This window comes from Malania oleifera, chromosome 11 (assembly GCF_029873635.1).
Source record: "Malania oleifera isolate guangnan ecotype guangnan chromosome 11, ASM2987363v1, whole genome shotgun sequence".
Lineage (NCBI taxonomy): Eukaryota > Viridiplantae > Streptophyta > Magnoliopsida > Santalales > Ximeniaceae > Malania > Malania oleifera.
This window is the reverse complement of record NC_080427.1, coordinates 28,696,968-28,716,967: the sequence shown is the minus strand read 5'-3', so window position 1 is coordinate 28,716,967 and position 20,000 is coordinate 28,696,968. Positions and strand designations below refer to the sequence as shown.

At 38.3% G+C, this 20,000-nt stretch overlaps 1 protein-coding gene across 1 annotated transcript in view; it reads left to right on the top strand.

The window, feature by feature from the left end:
- The first annotated feature begins 6,200 nt into the window (after window positions 1-6,200).
- The window catches only part of LOC131168186 (uncharacterized), a 50,036-nt gene continuing 36,236 nt past the window's right edge, over window positions 6,201-20,000 (top strand). The window contains exon 1 of the mRNA XM_058127464.1: window positions 6,201-6,599. Within this exon, the coding sequence (XP_057983447.1) occupies window positions 6,254-6,599 (346 nt within the window). The 5' untranslated portion in view covers window positions 6,201-6,253. The remainder of the gene's footprint in view (window positions 6,600-20,000) is intronic.

The following is a 20,000-nucleotide window of genomic DNA, read 5'->3' as shown; positions in this document are numbered from 1 at the left end:
AAAGAAGCCAACTCTTCTCCCTCTCTCTCCTCTTCAGCTCTCTCTCTCTCTCTCTCTCTCTCTCTCTCTCTCTCTCTCTCTCTTCGATTTTGGCCTCGCTAGTTGTCGGATCGAAGATTTAAGGCTACCATGACGCTCCTGGCGAAGTTCTCTACGAGTTTGTCAGAGTGGATCGTTGGGACAACGAAGTTGTAAATCATCCCTGAGTTGAGGTAAGGTTTTATAAGCCAAATTTGACTTTGTGGTAGTTATAGAAAATGTTGTACGTACGAAAATACTAAACGTTAATACTGAGAATTTTCAGTTTCAAGGTATTGACTAGGAAATCCTACGGGGGTCAGGCTAGGATATTTTAGGAGCTTTCTCAGTAACCAGGTAAGAGAATAAATTAAAGCAATTATTTTTCATGCAAATTATTATTAATTATGAGTAAATTCATTTCAGAAAAGCATATGCTATACTTGTATATCACATATGAAATGTATGTTTGGAAAATACTGCTATTATGATTAAAATGTATTTGTATGTATGAGATGCCAGAAATGATGATTTTAGAATATGAAGTATGACTTTATACGGCACATGTGTGACATGAACATTATTCTATGTGAAGTGAATCATGATATGAATGATTTTACGAGCAAAACATATTTTCAGGTATTTTGAAAAGATGAGTTATGCTATATTGAGTTTGACGAATATATGATAAATGAGTTATTTTCAGAATGTAAATACCTGAAATGATTGGGCACAAGGCCGTATTTATGATATCGGCACGAGGCCGTATTTATGTTATCGGCGCGAGGCCGTATTTACGATTTTGGCCCGAGGCCGCATTTACTATGATGTCGGCATGAGGCCGTATGTATGATTTCGGCTCGAGGCCGTATTTATAAAATCTTCGGCACGAGGCCGTAATTATGAAATTATGTACTATATGTTATCAGAACCCGAATGTTAATTTAGTTTAGTTCAGGAGCTTGGTACCATAGCTATATGTAGATTAGATATCTACGTTCAGATTAGTGCTAACCATCCCACGAGGGGATGGGAGATGGATAGTCGATGTGACTTTCAGTAGAGTGTGGACGTCCACTTGGCAGTCTGGACCAGGGTGTGGCGGACCCATCGTACTTACAGACATATTTGATTCGACAGTGGTCGGCCAGCCATTGTCGGGTCCCGCCTTCGGGCTGCACAACCCGTCATGGGGGGGTAATACATGATACCAGCTAGCTATTCATCCTGGGTATGTTTTCAGTACTATTTAGCTATAACAGATGTTTTATGTATGATATGACTTATTAGAAAATATGAAAGCATTTGATTATTTAATATGATATGATGACTTTTTATATGAAATGTACTGTATATGTTTAAACGCCTTAAATGTTCATGTTGCCACACAACTGCATTTAGATTATTTTCCCTTACTGAGAAGTGTCTCACCCCCAAATTTAATTAATTTTTTAGGAACTCCTGAGAGACCGGCGGGTCAAGGCCGCCGTTGAGTTAGTGAGATTACCCTATGAGGAGGGTAAGATTTTGTAATAGGAACAGAGTTATTTTATGTTTGTTCCTAGAGATATTTTGATGTATATGAGGATGTATAGAAGTACAATTTTATAATGTTATAGAAAGCTCTAGTATTATGCTTTATGGATGAATGTTTGGATTTTATGTTTACTGCTGCATAGATTTTCGCTGTATTTGACAGGTGTCCCTGCTAGCCACGGGTTCTAGTTGACCATTTTTATTTATTATGTTATATTTTATTGAGGGTCGCTACAACATCTTTCTAGGTTATTAGAAACGGGTGATAGTATTCAAGTTGTGGGATTCAAAGGTAAACAAAGTGGTGATCAGTAGAGACATGGTTTTCGATGAGAAAGCCATGTTGCAGTGTACTTAGAAAAAAAAAAAAAAAGAGAAATAGATGCCAAAAAACTGTAGTAGCAATAAGCGTGTGGTGCATGTGGAGTTAGAGACACAAGGTGGAGATGACAATGGTCAAGATGCAGGGAGCTCTAGCTCGGGATACTAGTAGCATTACATGATAGCCATAAATAGACCCAGACGAGTTATCCGGCCACCGCCTAGGTACGAATTTGATGATCTGGTGTCTTATGCACTTATCACTAGTAGCGGGGATCCTACTACCTTTCGGGAGACAGTACACAATCAGGAGAAAAATAGTTGGAGGGACGCTATGGTGGAGGAGATGGAATCAATGCATAAGAACTAGACGTGTGATTTGGTGAAACTTCTAGTGGGGAATAGGTTGATAGGATGCAAGTGGGTGTACAGGAAGAAAGAATTAGTTTCATAAAAAACATATATAGAATTTCAAGGCTCAGTTAGTAGCAAAGGGATACTCACAGAGGAAAAGGGTTGATTATGATGAAATTTTCTCCCATGTGGTCAGAGACACTTCCATCAGGGTAGTGTTAAGATTGGTGGCACATTACAACATGCATCTGGAGCAGATGGACATAAAGATAGCATTTCTCCATAGTGATTTGGAGGAGCTAATTTAAATGTTATAATCAGAAGGGTTTTGGCAGCCTAGACAGGAACACTTGGTTTGCAAACTGAGGAAGTCACTTTATGGGCTGAATCAATCTTTGAAGCAGTGGTGCGAATGGTTTGACTCCTACATGATCTGTATGGGCTACAGGAGGTGTGAGTACGATTGATGCGTCTATGTAAGGAGTCTTGAGGATGGTTCATTCATATTTCTATTACTTTATATTGATGACATGCTGATTTCTATAAGGAATATGACTGAGGTAAATCAGGTAAAAAATCTGTTGAGTAAAGAGTTTGACATGAAAGACTTTTATGCGGCCAAGAAGATTCTTGGAATGGAGATTCACAGGGACAGAGTTGTAGGGATATTGTGGTTATCCTAGGGAAACTATGTGGAGAAAGTTTTAGAGAGGTTTACCAAGACTAATGTTAAATTGGTGAGTACACTGTTAGCAAATCATTTTAGGTTGTCTACAGCCCAGTGCCCAAAGACGAATGATGACATTTGTGACATGTCAAAGGTCCCCTATGCCAGTATAGTGGGGTGTCTAGTGTATATTATGGTATGTATAAGACCAAACTGGCACAAGCTATCAGTGTGGTGAGTAAGTTCTTTTCGAATTCTCGACAACAACATTGAGATATAGTCAAGTGGATTATCATATACTTGAGGGGTACAACAGACTATGACATTATGTTTAGTAGACAATAATGTGATCCATTAGTGGTAGATTATGTGGATGTTGACTATGCAAGGAACTTGGATGATAGGAGGTCTACCACATGGTACGTATTCACCCTTGTGGGAGAACCTATTTGTTGGAACTCTATGGTGCAGTCATGTGTTACTTTATCTACTACTAAATCAAAGTAGACAGGATTAGTTGAGGCTACCAAGGAAGCATTGTAAATTACAGGATTGGTCAAGGAGCTAGGTGTCTAGTAAGGTGGAGTTCATTTGCGTTGTGATAGTCAAAGTGGCATATATTTGGCGAAGAATCAAGTGTATCATGCGAGTAAAAAACACATAAATGTGCGATTTCACAGGATCAGTGAACTGGTTGCTTTTGGTGAACTACTACTTGAGAAAGTTCACACATCTGAGAATGTAGCTAATATGTTTACAAAGCCTATTACAACGGACAAGTTCAAGGATTGTTTGGACTTGATTAACGTCTCCAGGTGCTAGATGGGAGGTGTCCTAATCTACTATCCAAGGTGGAGCTGCGAGTTATACTTTTGTATTTCTCCTAAGGGGTGAATATTCACCAAGGTGGAGACTGTTGGAGTATGTCGCTTATATTGAGTGGAATACACGCTTAGGGAAAGCATGGTGAAGCAAGAACAAGGAAGCTGAGCTGCAGGAAGAAACCGTCGACAGTTTGGTCTTAGGAGATAACTATCGATGGTTTCCCTAAAACCATAGATGGTTTCAGTGTGCATAATTCATTGTTAGTATTAAACCGTCGACGATATTGTTCGATGCTGATTACAGTATTTGAATCAGGAAGATCAGTAGATTGGGGATTTCGGAGGAGTTTCCTTTGGAGATTGCTACAGAGATACTTTAGATACATTCTAAGTCTTCTGTCTGCATAGGGTTATAATATAAATAATATTGTAACCCTTGTTTGATAAGATAGTGAACATTCAGTCGCTTGCTCCAGTGGACGTAGACATTTTGCCGAACTACATAAATTCTTGTGTCGTGTGTTTTTATTACTTTCCTTTATTCTCTTTGTGATTAGTTGTTTTCGTATTGTTCGTCGTTGATTGCTGCATTATACGTTCCGATTCGATTTGTGTTTCCACTGCGCATTGGTGTATACTCTTTGCACAACAGCAAGTTTAATTGATCCTAAATAATGGATGTTGGAGCTAAGAGTGGATTGCCTAGACATAGTCCAAAATTTGTTGATATTTCTTGACTACAGAAATTGCTAATGAGTGACGACTGGATCGATGTATGTCTTCTCTCTCAATTCTTTTTTTCCTTTCCTATGATCCTCTGAGAAATGCTATAGAAGGTATTTTATAGGACAAAACTAAAATTGGATGAGTCCATACAAGAATAATTAGTCTTAAATTTATTTAATTTTGACCAATCAAATTAAATGTAGACATTTATATACATATATATTTTAGTATCTACAAATGATTATAATGATTAACCATAATTAAATTTATTTTGACTAATAAAATTAATATAAATATTTACACACACATACATACAGATATATAATAATATTATGATAAAGAGAAAATACAAGAAAAAAAAAATATTATTCTTCTTTCCTTTTAACAACAACGTGCCTTTAGTCTCAATAGGTACCGCTCACTACATGAATCCTTTTTCGTCAACTCACCCACTCGAGAGTGTTTTTCTCATTATTTCATTTTAAGTTATTTTACACATACCCCTACTCGTTTTGATATTAAAAACAACACTTTACGATATACAATTTAATTGTTGTTCAATTCTGGCAGGGTTGTAAATTCGTACAAGGGCTAGGCCTCCTTTTTCTCTCATCCCCTATTGAGCTTCATTGATTGTCTTGAAGTGGGCCGAAGTGGACAAACCAGGTTAGGCTCAAACCAGGTTCTGAGCGCCCACGGGTTATGCTGAAGTGGGCAAAGGCTCCAACCAAAGATCAAGAAGATAAAATCCCAAGTAGTCAACGTATATATATATATATATATCATTAGTTGTTTACTAATATTCTGCTTATGCTTAGACAATTTTAATAAAAATATTTATAAATGTTGTTTAATATAAATTATAATAATTAATTTTATTCAAATATTTTGTAATAATAATGTTACGCTAATAGGGAAGATCTGTATTATTGGGAACCATAACAAGTAATATCTTTTTCTTGTACGAGTTCAAATGCTAACATGACATCTCGTGATTGAAGAATTTTAAATCATATGTATAATGTCGAATAAAAAAGATAATCTATTAAATACAAAAATTGAACCATTGGTTTAGTATGTAACTTACACCACTCCCATCTCTCTATCGGTCTTACATCAACCAACGACCCCACATGCTTAGGCCGCTCGTTTGGCAACCTCCGTTTTGCCTCTTTTAGTTATAGTTGTTTCCACGTCATCGACATATTATTATTATTATTATTATTATTATTATAAAATATACTAATAAAATTAATTATTATAATTTATATTCAACAAAACTGCTTCTATTAAATATTAAAATTGCCTATCTAATTTATGAGAATAGTTCCTCTATTATTATGAAGTGATATAATTAATTTATTAAATTGTCCACATTGATATTGTTATTAAAATATTATATATTAATAAATATGAATACAAATAACTAAATAAAAATTATAATTTTATAAAAAAATAATTTTTTAATAAAATTTTTCATCTTATATATTATTTTATTAAATTTATGTATTATGTGTTTGGTTAAATATTTTTTTTCTAAAAAAAAATGTTACAATGACGTAGTTTTGAATGTATATTTTGTAAATATAATCAAAATTCTGAAAAATTAATTACCATTTTTATTAACATAGGATTTTAAAATGGTAATAATTATGGAAAAAAATAAATCGTCTTAAAATTATTAACTTTCTTAGAAGCAATCAAAATTTTAAAAAATAATAAATTATTTAAAATGTGACAGCTGGACATAATAACACTTTCAGGACAAAGAAGAGAGGAGAAGCGTGCGAAAGGAAAGGCGAAGACAATGGCAAAACAATCAGTGGCGAGTCACTTGGAGCCATGGCGAAACTTGGAGGGCAAGGTGGTGATGGTCACCGGAGCCTCGTCAGGCCTCGGCCGTGACTTTTGTCTTAACCTTGCTAGAGCTGGTTGCCAGATTGTGGCTGCTGCCCGCCGAGTGGACCGCGTCAGGTCTCTTTGCGACCAGATCAACCACCTCTCTTCTTCTTCGTCTTCTTCGCCGACTGTGCGAGCCGTCGCTATCGAGCTCGACATCACCGCTGATGGTCCTGACATCGAGGCCTCCGTTCAGAAGGCTTGGGAGGCGTTTGGTCGTATCGATGTCTTGGTTAATAATGCCGGTGTTAGGGGTAATTCAACTCTACATTTTTTTTTAATACTGTTTTAAATGTTATTAAGCCCACTATATTTTGAGTTTGGTTGATCTGCATAACACAACCTTGCCTATTTGGGGATTGGAATTTCTTTCTTTTGGGGGATTTATGCTTCTTCAATTGGCTGATTTTCATTTTTTTTCAATTGGGCTTTGTTGAATTGCGCATTTTCATGGCATTGATAGCTAAAATTTGAAATTGGAGTCATGGTTTTTAATATCTCTCTCACGTATTTTGTAGTCTTCTCTCTCTCTCTCTCTCTCTCTCTCTCTCTCTCTCTCTCTCTCTCAATTAATTGCCCGAGAATCTGTCTCTCCATATTTGTTAGTATATTGATAATTCTTTAATCAACGACTCCACACGGAAAATTCAATGTTGCATGAACTTTTATATTATAAGAGGCTCGTAGAACCTAGTGTATATATACTTTCAGGCATCAATCATATGCCCAAGTTAGGGAATCTAGTATATTTTTATGATTTTGATAGTATAAGTGTGGATGAAAAATGAGATGATTTTACCTCTCTTGCATGGTTTTATAGGCATTTAGAGTCTCCTTTGATTGATTTCCCCATTAATGAGAGATCATTAAGATCACGGAGCTTATGCTTTGACTCGGGATCTTTATTAACAAAGATCTAGTGGAGCATTACATTCTTGTCTCCAATTAACTAGTGCCATTAATTGGCCATTGACCATTGATATTAGCACTACTTTTTTTGGTCTATCCCAAGTCAACACTAAAACTTTTATGCCATATCAGTCCCCCCCCCCCCCCCGGCGGCCGCCCACTCTCAAACCTTATAATTATTTTTCTTTGGCTTGGGCGTGGCACTTGTTAAATTCTCTTCCCATGCTTTGAGATAGCGACCCGAAACCTTTCGCCGAATGGGTTAACACGAGCCAATTTTATTCGAGAATAGATCAATCCGAGTTAGTAGACAGATTTGTGCCGCCAATAATGGCTTCTTCCAAGCTAGTCTTTTTCCAAAATGGCTTAATTTGAATGATTAGCAATTGTCTAAGTCGGTCTCCTACTAAAACGGCTTTATCCAAGCCAATTAGCAGCCTTTCGAGCCAATCTCCTCCAAAATGGTTTAATTTGAGCCAATTACCAATCTTTTGAGCCGGTCTTCTAGCAAAGCGGATCAATCCAAGCCAATTAGTAGTCTTTCAAATCGGTCTCCTCCCAAAATGGTTCAATCCAAGATTGTTAGCAGTCTTTCGAGTCGATCTCCTCCCAAAATGACTCAATTTGAGCCGATTAGCAGTCTTTTGAGCCTATATCCTCTTAATTTGGCTCAATTCGAGTTAGTTTAACTATCTTCTCAGTAAGTATCCTCCCAAAATGGCTTAATCCAAGCTGGTAAGTAGTCTTTTGAGCTGGTTTCCTCCCCCAATGGCTCAATCTGAGCTGGTTAGCCATTGTTCCTTATGGAATCATCCTTTGGCTGAGTTATCTAGGCTGAGAAAATGAACACTAGGTCTTTTGCTAAGCAGTTCTCTGGAAAAACAACTTTTTGGTGAGCAGATCTTTGGATAAATATATATGATTTCAAATTTTAGTTTGAGCAATATTTGGCCAAGTTGCTTTTTAGTGAACAACGATTTGGTCGAGAAGTTCTTTGGTTGAGCGACTATTTAGTGAGTAGCTCTTTGACCAAATAGATATGTATTTATATTTTAGTTTGAGCAATCTTTGGTTAAGCAACTCCTCAATGAGCAATTCTTTAGTTGAGTAGCTCCTTAGTAACTAGGTATTTGGTTTAACAGTGCTCATCTTTAGGTGTCTCATATACAAGGCTTATTGGATGGGCATTCAAGGCCCCATAGCTGGTGCTTATTATATAGGCCATGTTTTGTGCTCGCCTCTTTAGTACCTTATTAGCAGTGCTCATTAGATGGGCATTTGGGACTTAATGAGTTATACTCATCAGATGGGTCATGTTTGCTCATCTCTTTGGTGCCTCATGAATGGTGCTCATCATATGGGCATTTGGGGCCTTATGGGGCACCAAAGAGGTGAGCGGGGCTTTGCTCACCAAAAGCATAGCACATTTGATGAGCACTATTCATAAGACTCCAAATGCCCATTTAATGAGCATTACAGATGAAGTACCAAAGGTAAGCACTGCTTGGCCAAAGAACTACGCACTGAGGAACTATTTGACCAAAGAATGCTCAAACTAAAATCTAAATAAATATTTGTTTGGTCAAAGAGCTGCTCACCAAAAGGCTTTTTGGCTAGAGAACTACCTAGCTAAAGACCTTGTATTCATCTGCTCGACCTAGATAACTTAGCCAAAGGATGATTGCAGTAGGAATAATGGCCAGCTAGCTTGTGTTGAGCCATTTTAAAGGAGAATGGTTTAGAAGACTGCTAATTAACTTGAACTGAGCCATTTTAGAAGGAGTGCGGCTTGAATGATTGTTAACCGACTTGATTTGAATCGTTTTGGGAGGAGGCAGGCTCAAAAGACTACTAACTAGCTTGAAAGATTGCTAATCAGCTCAAATTGAGCCATTTTGGAAGAAGAATGGCTTGGAAGAAGCCAATGCTAGCAGCACAAGTATGTTTATTGGATCGTATTTAGCTATTCTCAAAGAAAATCAGCTCGTGTTGAGCCATTTAGCCAAGGGTTTTGGCTTACTATCTTAGAGCATAGGATAAGGATTTAGTATAAACCTATGGCTCCCAAGCTAAGGAAAGTTAATTCTATAGCTTGAGAGTGGGAGGGGGAGCTGATATGGCATAAAAGTCCATAAGTGTTGACTTGCGATAAACTGAAAAAGAAGCACTATCTAGGGTCAATGGCTAATTAATGACATTAATTAATTGGAGACAAGAATACAATCCTCCACCTAATATTCATTTATAAAGACCCTAAGTTAAAGCTTAACTGTCATGATCTTAATCATCTTTTATTGACGAGGAAACCAATGAACGGAGACTCTGATACCTATAAAAGGGACCATGTAACGACCTGCTTAATTTTCACATATTTTTTTCCTTAAATATTACAAATTAGTATAATAAATCCAGCAGATCATGATCAACCTAAACCCGTGGGTACCAAGGATAGAACAGAAACACATAACGGAAGCCTAAGCAGCAGGAAACATAAAATCATAAATAACTCATAATATCATATACAGTATCATCCATCACAATACTAGAGTTGCTATATCCACTGTATATACATATATAAACCACCCAAAAGAGTCTTAGGGTCATTCCCACAAAATCCAACTGACCTTATCACAAAATAATACCCTTCAGAAAGGGCAGATAAGCCGTAACTATCACAGCAGAGTTTTACCCGCTTTTCTATCAGGGGCTCCTGAAAATTTCATGTAATTTAGGATGAGACACCTCTCAGTAAGGAAAATAAACTAATACTAGTGTGTGACAACATGAGCATTTTCATATTCTATATAAAATCATACAAAAACATATCAGTATAACTATCTGTATCATATCTAGGAAACAAATATTCTCATATCATGGCAACACATACAGAATTTTCATAAATATAATTCATCTCATATAATATAATACAAAAACAATCCTGGTAGATTAACTGGCTGTTGTCATGTATTACCCCCACATGACTGGATTGTATGCTCCGAAGGCGGGACCTAATAATGGTTGGCCGACCACTGCCAAGTCAAAAGTACAATCTGTAAGTCCGATGGGTTTGCCAGACTTGGTCTGTACACTAGGGGCGCTCACACTTCTTAAAACCACATCGATCATCCAACCTCATGTCACTCCGTACAACAGCGTTAACACAAATATCATGATAAATCATGAACACATAACATTGGTATCTTGTAAGTGCTAGCCTAGACCAAACCAACCAGGTTTTGATACCATATAGCATATAATCAAACTGTGATACATGGATATTTCATACTATTAGTTACCAAATCAATATCATCGCATCATTTTGCACATTTACATATATCATAAAATCATCGGCCTATACGCCGGTATTTCATATTTTACTATAGCTCGGCGCATACGCCGGCGAATCATATCTATAGCACGGCCCTTACGTTGGCAAAACATATCCATATCATTATCATGTTCTCAGAAAACAGTATTTCTTTATAAATTCCACTCATGCCACACGAAATAGGTTTTTCATGTAATGACCTGATATTTAACTGAGTTTTTTTTTATACTATAATATTTAAAATGTTTTGATACCAAACTGAATTAAACCCAACCATTAACCTAAGCAGCGAGAAGCGGAAATCAAATAAATATAACCATATATCATTATATACAATACCAGAGTACTAAAATGTTTCCTAAAATATACAAATATGGTTGTTTCCTCAAAATACCCTCAACTAGCTAGGGCTATACAAAAATACTCCCAAGATACTCACTCTACTATCAGGGCAATATTGAGGCCCCTCTATCTGCGAGCTTGGTCTGTTCGCCTACCTAGATCACTTGAAAAATAATTCAACACTGGGATAAGCCAAAGCTTAGTAAGACGAAATATACTATTGTTAGTATGTGACAAAAGAGTTACATTACTATGAAAATCTATTTCTATATAATCATGTACAACTAGATCTGTAAATATAGTACAAATAATAAAACCATCACATTTTCATGTTGCTTAACATATATGTATTTTAGGTTGTTATTCAAAATACTTCTAATATACATAAGTACATTCTCTGCCTCTGTAAATCTGTATATAAATAATAATAACTGAAAACATCCCTGTGGATAACTGTATGTCATGATTTAACCCCTCATGACAGGGTTGTGTGGCCCGTAGGTGGGATCTGCCCTGACTGGCCAACCAGGATAAATCATTATATTCCCTCAGTCAGATCGGGCACTCCTCAACCCATATCTGATGGGGAGCCTATGCACGTCTCGGCACGATCGACCTACTACCACGTATTATCTAAATAGGTGGTTGCACTCTAAACTGAATATCTGTAGCTACGGTACCGTGCTTTGTAACTGTATGGTCCAACAGGGTCTAATACTATATAATACATCTCTATATACAACTATCTGATTTACCATGATTCTGAAATAACTAGATTAACCATGACACTGAAATAATTTGTAACTGTGTCAACTGTAATTCTGAACTGAATTGTAATCCATAAGTCATGGTACTGAAAACTATATAATCATGGTATCTTGTAATTACTATAAAATATATTCACTGGTTGTATATTCTGTAAAACATACCCTGAAAATACTGTAAAATATGCTTCTGTATTATATTTATATTCTCAAGGCACACAATAATTTAATACATAATATTCATAATTAATAAACGGTATAAAGTCCTGTTGTGAATAATAACCTAGTAAAAATATATATTTCATACTGGAAAACATTTTAGAACTACCTAGCATAACATATTTCCCTTACCTGATTTCTGCTAAAATCCCCCTACTGAGACGGGTCCTACACCCGCAGGGTTCTCCACTCAACACCCTAAAAATCATATATCCCAGAACAGAACTTCAATATTTTTTTACCTACATCATTTCCTACAGCTACCAGAAGGCCAAAAATTGAATAAAAGACCTTACCCTGATTCTGAGGAGAAATTCGACTCAATCCCACCGACGATTCGCCCTAGCAGACTTGAAAAGAACTCCGCCAAGAGCGTCGTGGTGGCCTCAGATCATCGATCCAGTGACTAATGGGGCTGAAATCGAAGAGAGATGGAAGAGAGGCCGTAGGAGAGAGAGAGAGAGAGAGAGAGAGAGAGAGAGAGAGAGAGAGAGAGAGAGAGAGAGAGAGAGAGAGAGAGCGGCGCTGAATTTCTGAATTAATTCGAAGTTTTGCATTATGTACATTGCGGGATTTGTTGACGAACCACGTCATGTCATTGATGAGTCTTTCAGTAATTTCGTTGACGGGCCCTACCTCCTCGTCGACGAATTTTAGACTGGCTAAAACCCCCCCTCGGTATCTTGTCGTCGACGAAGCTTGCCCTCGTCGACGAGGTCCTATTGTACCCTCGTCAATGAATCCCCTGTATTCGTCGATAAGGCCCTGATAAATTTATTATTTTTCCCTAAGTGTGATGTCGTCGACGAAGTCGACTGCCTCTTTCTATTACTGTTTCCATTTCTCTCCCTCTTTATTATTTAAGTACCATTATTCTTTGGGTCGTTACATTTCGTATATTTAAACATACTATCATTTTCAACAGTATTTCCCAAACATAAAACATATATAAATATATTTATTTTTTTAAAATCAAATGCTGTAATAACATACATACATTGTCGTAAAATAACTAGCTTAATTTATCCCCTTACCCGAGTCCTGAAAAGCCCGTTAGAAAGACAGTCCTGCACCCGCAGGGTTCCCCGTTCAATACCCTGAAAACGACATTCCCTAAAACTAAACTTCAGTATTTTTACGTGTACTACGCTTTCTACAACTGTCAAGAAGTCGAATATTGAGTATAAAGTCTTACCCTGGAGTTGGGATGAATTCCGAACTCGACCCACCGACGATCCACTCCAACAGATATGCAGAGAACTTCCTTACGAGTGTCGTGGGGGCTCTGGATCATCGATTCGGCGAAAGATCGGCCCGAGATCTTAGAGAGAAGGGAGGAGGGGCGTAGAGGAGAGAGAAGGAAGAGTATTTGCGCCGGAAATGGCCAAACAATGAAGGTTGACTCTATTTATATACTGAGATTCGTTGACGAGCCACGTCTTCCCGTCGACGAGGCCAGGAAGAAGACTTATCGACGAACTTTCTCCTCGTCAACGAAATTCAGAATCACCTAAAACTCTCTCTCGGAATTTTCTCGTTAACAAGACACGTCCTCGTCGACGAGCCCAATTGTAACTTCGTTGACGAACGCGAACTTTCTTTTCTCTTCCAACTTCTATTTTCCCCCTCTTTATCATTATTTAAAATACCACAATTTCTCCAAGTCATTACATTCTCCCCTCCTTACAAAATTTCGTCCTCAAAATTTGCTATTCATGTAAATTTTATTACTTACCTTCACTTATGGTGGAGGAATACCGTGGTTACATTCCAAGTCCTAGGAGATTACATATATAAAAGAAAATTTCTCCTAAAACTAAAAGACTACTTACTAACTAAACTTTACATGTACCTGTAAACGAAATATTACCTATTTACTTACATTTTTCTTGTCAAATCTCTTAGAATAAATGTGAATATTTCTACTTCATCTGCTCCTCTGACTCCCAAGAAGCCTCTTCTACTACATGATTCCTCCACAAAACTTTTACTAGAGGAATCTTCTTATTATGTAGTTCTTGCACTTTCCTATCCAAAATCTATATTGGGATCTCCTCATAAACCAGTGAATCACTAAGCTCCAATTCTCCATAGCTAATTACATGAGAAGGGCCAGGGACATACTTCTTTGACATGGAAACGTGAAATACGTCGTGCATCCAGGATAATGTAGGTGGAAAAGCTAGCCTGTAAGCAACCGGCTCCACTTTATCTAGAATCTCAAATGGATCGATAAACCTATGGTTAAGTTTACCTTTCTTCCCAAATCGCATAACCCCTTTTAACGGAGTTATCTTCAAAAATACATGATCACTAACATCAAATTCCAAATTTCTACGGCGATTATCTGCATAACTCTTCTGTTAGCTCTGAGCTGCACTGATCATGTTTCGGAAAAGCCGAACCTTATTACACGCTTGCTGAACAAGCTCTAGTCTCACTACTCTCCGCTCACCCACTTCATCCCAAAATAAAGGAGAACGACATCTCCTACCATATAAAGCCTCAAACGGTGACATACCAATGCTGGTCTAATAACTGTTATTACACGCAAATTCTACCAGTGGCATGAACTGAGTCCAACTATCCTCGAAATCTAATACGCACGCTCGAAGCATATTCTCTAGTATCTGTATCGTCCTCTCAGTCTACCCATCTGACTGAGAATGGAATGCTGTGTTAAACGATAACTGAGACCCTAGAGCTTCCTGCAAGCTCCTCCAAAAACGTGACGTAAAACGCGAGTCCCGATTTGACACAATCGATACTAGCACCCCATGAGAATGAACTATCTCCTGAATGTAGATCTCCGCTAAATAGTTGAGTGAGTAGCTGATCTTGATAGGTAAAAAGTGGGCGGTCTTAGTCAATTGGTCTACTATCACCCAAATCGCATTCTGGTCATGTAACGCCGTCGGCAGTCCTAACACGAAGTCCATGGATATATGATCCCACGTCCATTCTAGGATAAATAACGTCTGCAACTGACATGCCTGCTTTTGGTGCTCAGCTTTTACCTGCTGGCACGTTAGACATTGCGCAACATACTCGGCAATTTCTTTCTTCATACCACTCCACCTATACGACTCCCGTAGATCCCTATATATCTTTGTACTGCCGGGGTGAACTGTGTACAAAGATCTATGAGCTTCCTCTAAAATAGTTTTCTGATCTCAGTATCAATAGGAACGCATAATCTGGAACGAAACCGCAAAGTTCTATCGTCTGCAACACTGAATTCCTCCTATTGATCACTCTACACTTTGTCCATCACGTTTGCTAACTCTAGGTCTTCTTTCTAAGCAGCTTTAATTCTTTCTTGCAGAGTAGGTTGCACTACTAAACTAGCAATGTAAGCCTAAAAACCACTCTCAACTAATTCGATGTCGAGTCTCTCTAGATCGATCACGATCAGATACTAGACCTCCATTGCCGTCAACACGGATTCCCTCGATTTCCTGCTCAACGCATCAACTACCACGTTTGCTTTCTTTGGGTGATAATTGATGGTACAATCGAAATCTTTAATTAGCTCCAACCACCTTCTCTGCTTCATATTCAATTCCTTCTGCGTGAAAAAGTACTTCAAACTCTTGTGGTCCGAAAAGATCTCACACTGCTCGTCATATAGGTAATGCCTCAAAATCTTCAATGCGTGTACTATTATAGCCAATTCAAGATCATGGGTAGGGTAGTTCTTTTCATATTCTTTCAACTGTGTGGATGCATACGCCACCACCCTGCCATGCTGCATCAACACACAGTCAAGTCCTTTCAACGACACATCATTGTAGATAGTATAACCCTCACCCTGTGATGGGATGATCAATACTAGTGTTGTGACTAATCTCTGCTTCAATTCTTGGAAACTCTGCTCATAGCTGTCGTCCCACTTAAATATGACATTTTTCTTAATCAGTCGTGTCAGAGGCCCTAATACTACTGAGAATCCCTCAACGAAACAACGGTAATACCCAGCTAGTCCCAAGAAACTTCTGATCTTCTGAAAATTCCTCGGTTTAGCCCAATTCATAACGGCCTCAATCTTACTAGGATCCACAGAAATTCCATCTCCAGATATAACATGCCCCAAGAACACGACCTTCTCAAGTCAGAATTTACATTTACTAAATTTAGCGTACAATTTCTTTTCTTGTAATGTCTGCAGAATCTGCCTTAAGTGTGTCTCATACTCCACATAGCTCCTCGAATAGACCTGTACATCATCAATAAAAACAACAACGAACTGCTCTACGTATTGGTGGAAGACTCTGTTCATCAAGTCCATAAATACTGCATGGGCATTTGTTAGACCAAATGGCATTACAAGGAACTCATAATGCTCGTACCTGGTTCTGAATGCCATCTTCGAGACGTCTTCTACTTTCACTTTTACCTAATGATAGCCTGATCTAAGGTCGATCTTAGAATACACCCGTGTACCCTGAAGTTGGTCAAGCAAATCATCTACACGAGGTAGAGGATATTTGTTCTTGATCGTCACTTTATTAATCTCCCTATAATCTATGCACATCCTCATAGACTCATATTTCTTCTTCACAAATAGTACTGGAGCTCACCACGGAGATACACTAGGTCGTATGAAGCCCTTATCAAGTAGATCTTGCAACTGATCCTTCAATTCTGCCAATTCTACTGGTGCCATTCGGTATGGTACTTTGAAAATCGGCGCTGTACCTGGAAGTAGATCAATAGGAAAATCTACCTTGCGATCAAGTGGCAAGCCTGATAATTCATCTGGGAAAACATCTGTAAACTCTTTTACTAGAGGCGTTCTAGTAAGTTTCAATTCATTCTCTGACATCTCCTTTACAACTGCCACAAACCCCTGACAACCACTCAGCCGTAATCTCCTAACCTGGATAGCTGAAACTAGATAAGGCGGGGATTGCACTTGTGACCCTACGAACTTGAATTCTGCTCATCCTGGAGGTCTGAATATCACTTCTCGTGAATGATTCTCTGCCAAGGCTGCCCTATTGACAAGCTCAGCAAAATCCTGGATCCGCAGCACCACCACCTGCTTGAAAATACTCCGCCTCAAGCCACTTTCAAACTGCCTCGCCTTTTTTGCCTCATTAGGGACAATATACGGAGCGAAACGAGAGAGCTCGATGAAATGTGCCGCATACTGCTTGACTGATAACTGTCCCTGCTTTAGACTTAGGAACTCCTCCACTTTAGCCTCCTTGACAGTAGTTGGAAAATATCTATCAAAGAACAATTCCCTAAACCGATCCCAAGTCATGGATATCGGCGTAGTCCTTTGTTGCTCCAAAAGTCTCACAACAGTCCACCATCTCTCGACCTCTCCTGTCAGTCTATAGGTGGTGAAGAGGACCCTCTGCTTTTGAGTACACTGCAACACAGCCAAGACTTTCTCAATCTCCTACATCCAGTTCTCAGTGGCTGCAGGATTGACTCCTCCTAAAAAGGCCAGAGGATTCATCTTCGTAAACTTCTCGATAGTGCACCCATAGCCAACCGACAGATTACCCTGCTCCCTTGAGCTTTTAGCTATCTCAGCCATAACCTGCTGAGCCACGCTACGTAATACCACGTCAGAGTCTGTCCCGCCTGCACTTGATGGCCTTGCTCCATCATTGCCACTCACATGGGCACTACCACCTCCTAGAGCCATCTTGAAAAATAACAATTGCAACTCAGTAACCCTATCCTTATAATTTACTCGCTTAACCTAGCCTCTTATCTCAACATTCTTAGCTTATTTCTAACCCCAGTCCTACATTCTAGGAAAATAACCCGACAATAGTTTACTGTGGTTTTCCTGAAATCGTCACCCTAGGAAAAACACATAAACCACCACGGAAGTCCTGTCTTTAGATTGTAGAATAAAACCTTAAATCATTTCCTATACTCTAGTATTGTTTCCGCTGCATTCTAAAGTCTACAGAATCTAACAACCTAAGCTCTGATACCAAACTTTAATGACCTACTTAATTTTCACATATTTTTTTTTCCTTAAATATTACAAATCAGTATAATAAATCCAACAGTTCATGATCAACCTGAACCCGTGGGTTCCACGGATAAAACAGAAACACATAACGGAAGCCTAAGCAGCAGGAAACATAAAATCATAAATAACTCATAATATCATATACAATATCATCCATTACAATACCAGAGTTGCTATATCTACTATATATACATATATAAACCACCCAAAAGAATCCTAGGGTTATTCCCACAAAATCCAATTGACCCTATCACAAAATACATACTCTTTAGAAAGGGCAAATCAATCGTAACTATCACAGTGGAGCTTTACCCGCTCTTTTATCAGGGGCTCCTGAAAATTTCATGCAATTCGGGGTGAGACACCTCTTGGTAAGGTAAATAAACAAATACTAATGTGTGGCAACATGAGTATTTCCGTGTTCAATATAAAATCATACATAAACATATCAGTATAACTGTCTGTATCATATCTGGGAAACATATATTCTCATATCATGGCAGAACATACAGGATTTTTATAAACATAATTCATCTCATATAATATAATACGAAAACAACCCTAGTAGGTTAGCTGGCTGTTGTCATGTATTACCCCCACATGACTGGGTTGTGTGGCCCGAAGGCGAGACTTGACAATGGTTGGCCGACCACTATTAAGTTAAAAGAACAGTCTGTAAGTCCGATGGGTCTGCCAGACCTAGTCCGTACACCAGAGGCGCTCACACTTCTTAAAACTACATCGACCATCCAACCTCACGTCACTCTGTACTGCAACGCTAACACAAATATCATGATAAATCATGAACACATAGCATCGGCACCGTGCAAGTGCTAGCTTAGACCAAACCAACCAGGTTTTGATACCATATAGCATATAATCAAACTGTGATACATGGATATTTCATACTATTAGTTACCAAATCAATATCATTGCATCATTTTGCATATTTACATATATCATAAAAATCATCAGCTCGTACACCGCTATTTCATATTTTATCATAGCTCGGCCCGTACGCCGACAAAACATATCCATATCATTATCATGTTCCCAGAAAACAGTATTTCTTTATAAATTCCACTCATGCACATGAAATAGGTTTTTCGTATATTTAAACATACCATCATTTTCAGCAGTATTTCCCAAACATTAAACATATATAAATATATTTATTTTTCTGAAATTAGATTATGTAATAACATACATACATTTTCGTAAAATAACTAGCTTAGTTTATCCCCTTACCTGAGTCCTGAAAAGCCCCTAAGAAAGACAGTCCTGCACCCGCAGGGTTCTCCGTTCAATACCCTGAAAACGACATTCCCCATAACTAAACTTAAGTATTTGTACGTGTACTACACTTTCTACAACTGTTAAGAAGTCAAATATTGAGTAGAAAACCTTACCTTGGATCTAGGATGAATTCCAAACTCAACCCACCGACGATCCACTCTAGCAGATATACAGAGAACTTCCCCAGGAGTGACATGGTGGTTTCGGATCGTCGATCCGACGAAAGTTCGGCCTGAGATCTTAGAGAGAAGGGAGGAGGGGCGTAGAGGAGAGAGAAGGAAGAGTATTTGCGTCGGAAATGGCCAAAAAATGAAGGTTGGTTTTATTTATACACTGGGATTCGTCGACGAGGCCAGGAAGAAGACTCGTCAACGAACTCTCTTCTCATCAACGAAATTCAGAATCACCTAAAACTCTCTCTCGGTATTTTCTCGTCGACGAGCCCAATTGTAACTTTGTCGACGAATGCGAGGCCTGCTACCCCTTTCTTTTCCCTTCCAACTTCTATTTACCCCCTCTTTATCATTATTTAAAATACCACAATTTCTCCGGATCATTACAGACCATGCAAGCGAGGTACGATCATCTCATTTTTCATCCACACTCATACTATTGAAAACATTAAATCTTTTCAGATTCCCCAACTTAGGCATCAGTGTTCCCCTAGAGTACATCTCGGGGTCCTTGAAACCTCTTTTCTTTTTCTCATTCTCATAGGTGTTCAAGGTCATGGTTGATCTAGATTACCCAGTCAAATTTTAGTAGCAGTTGTATATATGTATGTACATGTCTAATA